Here is a 4,543-nt window from a genome sequence, read left to right on the forward strand (position 1 = left end):
GAGGAGGGGAGTGTTTTTTATTGGACAGATAGTGACCACGCAGTGGGCAGTATTTGTTCTATTTGAATCTTATCCTTCTGGTCTTCATTTTGTTTGTTGTCTTCATTTCTGCTATGCTTCCCAGAGATCAGTTTCTATTAGAAATATTTGGAGGGGGAACTAAACGCATATTATGGAGATGTTTTGCATGTTGTGGCTATTAAGATCTTTTCATACAAGCAAAGAGAATTTACAGCTACGATCTCTTTAATGTTCTTTAAATAAAAATATAGAATCAACTTTATCACACGCCAAAGCCACTATAACTTTCTTTCCAAACAAAGAAGTGTGGTTATTATATATTTTGTATAGTACAGCGCCCTCCATTACTGTGAAGAGTTTCTCCATCTTTATCACTCAACTCGTAGATGAGTGACTCAATGCTTCTCATGAACAAATAGTATAAGAAAATTTACTGCCCTCTGAAACACTCATGCATTCCATACAATAAATGGATACAAGAAAATTAAACCTAATGCAGGTTCACATAGAGAGAACATTATGGTACACATTACATGCAAATTTAAGCTCAGAATAGAATAATTAAAAGGATAAACCAGAGCCGCTCAACTTATCTTCTATCACTTTGGACAATTTCTCTTGCATCCCAGGACTAAAATGATTCACCCAATCTCCTACTTCACCTTTCCTGAAGAAATTCTTGTTCTCATACTTCTGCATAAACTTGCCTTTCTTGTTAGCCTCCAATTCTTTCATCTTCTCAAAGCTACATAGCTCTATTATGCTTTCAATAACACCGTTACTTTCTTCCTCTGAGTTGAATGGGAAACCCAAGAACTCAGCAACTATTTTCAAGTAGAAATTGATATCTCCTTTCAAATCTTCGTACTTTAAAAACAGAACATTGTTTGGCATCACTTTGCTTTCCCTCCAATAACTCAACATATGAGTCCAGAATGGACCGAACTCATTGGCTCCCCTGGAGTACCTCTCAAGTGCTTCTTCACGGGATAACTTGGGCAATGATGGTGGGATAACTTTGTTGATGAATAGCCAAAAGGACACGAAATGGTCAAATGGGTTACGACATATGTAGATTATCTTGCACTTGGACTTGGTAATAGAATCTGGCAATGAATGAAATGGAATATGTGTACCAAAAATTCTTGGTTCAGGCAAGTCAGAGATATCAGGAATCTGGTTGTTTCCATAGTGGTTGAACTCAAAGAAAGGTACAAGGTCATGGGCATTGGAAATAAGCAAAGGATGGTTATGTTGTGAGGGAGAGAAACGATTACGATTCACAATGGCAAATATAAGGGCTTTTAACCAAGTGGTGCCAGATTTTGGTAAGGAGGCTATAATAATATCATTATCTTTTGCTTGGAAGTGCTTTTGAAAAGAGATTATGGCTTGAATTCGAGTTGGTGGATACCAAATATCTTGGTAGAGATAAAAGTATGGGAAGTCCCAACCCTTCTCTTTGGGGAGATAGAGAATTAACTCCCTACATTCGTGGCTAAGGTTTTCAGATTCTTCATTTTCAAGCTCAACATTTGGATGGGATTTTGTGAAGCCAGTAGTAGTAGAAGTTGCAGCCATTGAAATGCCGATGCAACCGTAATGATAGGCAATGGAATAGTTCGCCTACAAGTTGCATTCGTTAATTTATAGAGAGTTCTTATTAGCTGCTCTGTGCCGCTATTGATAGATGATGTGATATGGATTTTTCTTTTCGATTTGAGTGAACAGAATTAAAAGGTCCAGATTGCGTCGCGTCACTTAGCCGCTGATAATTACAGACACTATTTAAAGTTGGCAATCATCATAGGACAAATGAAAAACGACAAGGTTACCTACGTGGAAAGTGAGGAAATACGAGTAGTAGAAATGATGCGACAGCACTCGTTTGCAAAATGTCACGTGGGAAAAAATGTATATGAAGAGTACTGGTTGGTTCTACTTTTCATTGTTTGCGTGTCTTCGAAATCATCTTGTGAGCAGAGTTTGGCCCAAAAAAAAAAAAAAATTCTTGTGAGCAGAGCAAAAAAATTTTTTTTAAATATTACCAGTTAAGAAATTACTTTTATTTTAGATCGTGTACCTATCAAAATAATTTTTTTCAAAAAATACATAAAGCTGGACCTCCAAATTAAATCTGGACGTCCAGATTCAGACTCAATCCGTCTATCCTCTCACTTCAACTAAAGTGTCATTTTCAAAAAGTCACATTAATTCGCGCAAATGATATATGTTTGATATTCCACAACTCAAGAGAAATGGAGTCATAGAAACCTGATATTCTACGTGTTTGTATCTATTTCACGTTTTCCGTTTTTAAAACAATACTATAAATTTTTTAGAATAAATTTTGGGAACAACAAATGAAAAAAAAATACATTTAATTGTTTTGAAGATAACATCTAAAATAAAAACTGAATACATAAAAATTCAATTGAAATAGATTTTGAGTAAACATAATGATATGGACGCTTTATGAACTTGTTTTGAGAACTCAGGAACTACAAATAAAGACTTGAGACTTCATGAAATATATAGAATTTGTTTCTAGATCTTTGACTTAAAGAATAAAGGCCTCACAATGAGTTAACCAGACTCTTAACAACTTAAGTATTCTATCAAGAACACAAAGTTACAAATAAATACCTGCCAAAAGAAAATTCTCATTCATACTGTAAAAATAAGTAAATTCTGTAACTTTCTCTTTAAATAGCTAAAATTTTTTGCCCTACATGATTCTAAAAGATTAAAAAGTATTATAAAGATAACAGGATGTCATATATCTTAACCATTTAAACATCATATTATGTCCCCATTATTAAAAAGAAAACGTACAGCACCTCCTCCAAACCAAATTTCCAGTGTCAATGATGATCTTCCAACATCACAAATCAACAGGCATGTACTGAAATCAACAACTACAAACTCTATTCCATCATATAGACAAGACTTCTCTATCTTAACTCTTTGATTCTTCATTTTCTCTCTCGGACATTAAATTTCCAACCATCATCATGTTGCAAAATGTTCATCGAATAGAGAAAGAAAAGATGGGGTAAGGTTCTAGGCACTTACCTTAGCCTAGAAGTAGGATTGCATGCAAGAGAAATCACCTCCTCCTTCCTCTTCTTCCTCCTCTTTCTTTCGGTTCTCTCTCTCTTTAAATTTTTTTTGTGCTGGTTTGAGATGAGGATGAGGATGGAAAATCAGACGGTTAAATGGATGGGAGTAACACGTGTGAGCGGTGTGAACCCACTTGGACCATTTTGCCCCTCAGTTAATCTTTTACTTCTAATTCCATCCTTTATCTATTTCTCTGAAACACAAATAATCCTTAGAAATTAATCCTTATACTTTATGACAATTTTACTATTAACTTCTGTACCTTTGTAGCCTCTCTAAAACTTTCAGGCCAAATTTAACTCCGAATTATTTTTTTAAATTTTCCAAAAAAAATACCTTAATTCCATAAAATAATTCTTAGTATTTTATAAAGATTTTATACCTTACTTAGTTTTTTTAACTCATAAAATAATTATCTTAAAATTTTCATTTCAAAAATTAACCTTTAGTTATTTTCCTTAAATTTTTGAGAAAATAAGCTCTTATCTCTAGAAATTCGCTTTAAAATTATTTAAGCCAATTTTGGGAAACAAAACTTTTCATAACTTTCCTAAATACTCAAGATTAATATTCTATAATATTTTATTAATTTTATTAGGCATTAAATAATTTTAACAATTATTTTTCTTAATTTTTCCCACCCAAATTAAATTTTTTGGTTATTAAAAATATTTTTGAGGCTTTATTTCTTAAAATAATTCTTTTGAACCTCATAAATACTTATTGACCTATTTATTCTGAGTTTTAAAATTCAGCACGCAGGTATGTGGAAGACAATAAGTATGGCTTATATGCTTTGAAACAACTAGCTAGAATTAATTTAGTTAACCAGAGCCATGTATCGGATAAAGGCAAAAGAAGCCTGAAGGAATATGAGAAAATTAGGAGGAAGACGATTAGCAGTAGCGTGTTTCACGCTTCCGCACCAGCCCTTTTTATAGACATGAACAGGCACAAACCACTAGAGAATGCGTCCCTCTGTTCCACCAAGAAAGCGCGTTAGAAACGATTCTCGTTTTTTCTCTGGTAAAAGGAAAAAAAAAAAAAAAAAAAGAAACGATTCTCGTCTCCGTTGACGGTGGGACGATTCAAATGTTGGACATGCAGCCAATGTTTGACAAGCAAATCTCGCAAGATGCATCCCTTCGGCCCAAAAAAGTCCAAAAAAGTAAAACGGCAACGTTTTCAACTTTAAGGACTTTGGAAATAAGGTTTTTTTTTTCTTGACAAGGAATCTAACAAAAATTAATTAAAAAGATTTATAAATATTTAAAAAATAATTTTTCTAAAAGATACAATTAATCAAAGCAAAAATGACACATAAAGAAGCTTGAAAATGTGAAATGTCAATTTGGGAACTAAGGAAATATAACGACAGAGAGGGAAGTCCTTCCCAAAT

General features: G+C 33.4%; 1 protein-coding gene across 1 annotated transcript; it reads right to left on the reverse strand.

The window, feature by feature from the left end:
• Nucleotides 1-442: 442 nt before the first annotated feature.
• LOC114757986 (cytosolic sulfotransferase 15-like) lies at nucleotides 443-1,602 on the reverse strand. Its single transcript, XM_028946972.1, has one exon. The coding sequence runs from the start codon at nucleotides 1,600-1,602 to the stop codon at nucleotides 583-585; it is 1,020 nt and encodes a 339-aa protein (XP_028802805.1). The 3' UTR covers nucleotides 443-582.
• Nucleotides 1,603-4,543: the final 2,941 nt, after the last annotated feature.

The sequence above is a fragment of the Neltuma alba genome, unplaced genomic scaffold (genome assembly GCF_004799145.2).
Source record: "Neltuma alba isolate B1F8T4 unplaced genomic scaffold, ASM479914v2 tig00001510_pilon, whole genome shotgun sequence".
Classification (NCBI taxonomy): Eukaryota; Viridiplantae; Streptophyta; class Magnoliopsida; order Fabales; family Fabaceae; genus Neltuma; species Neltuma alba.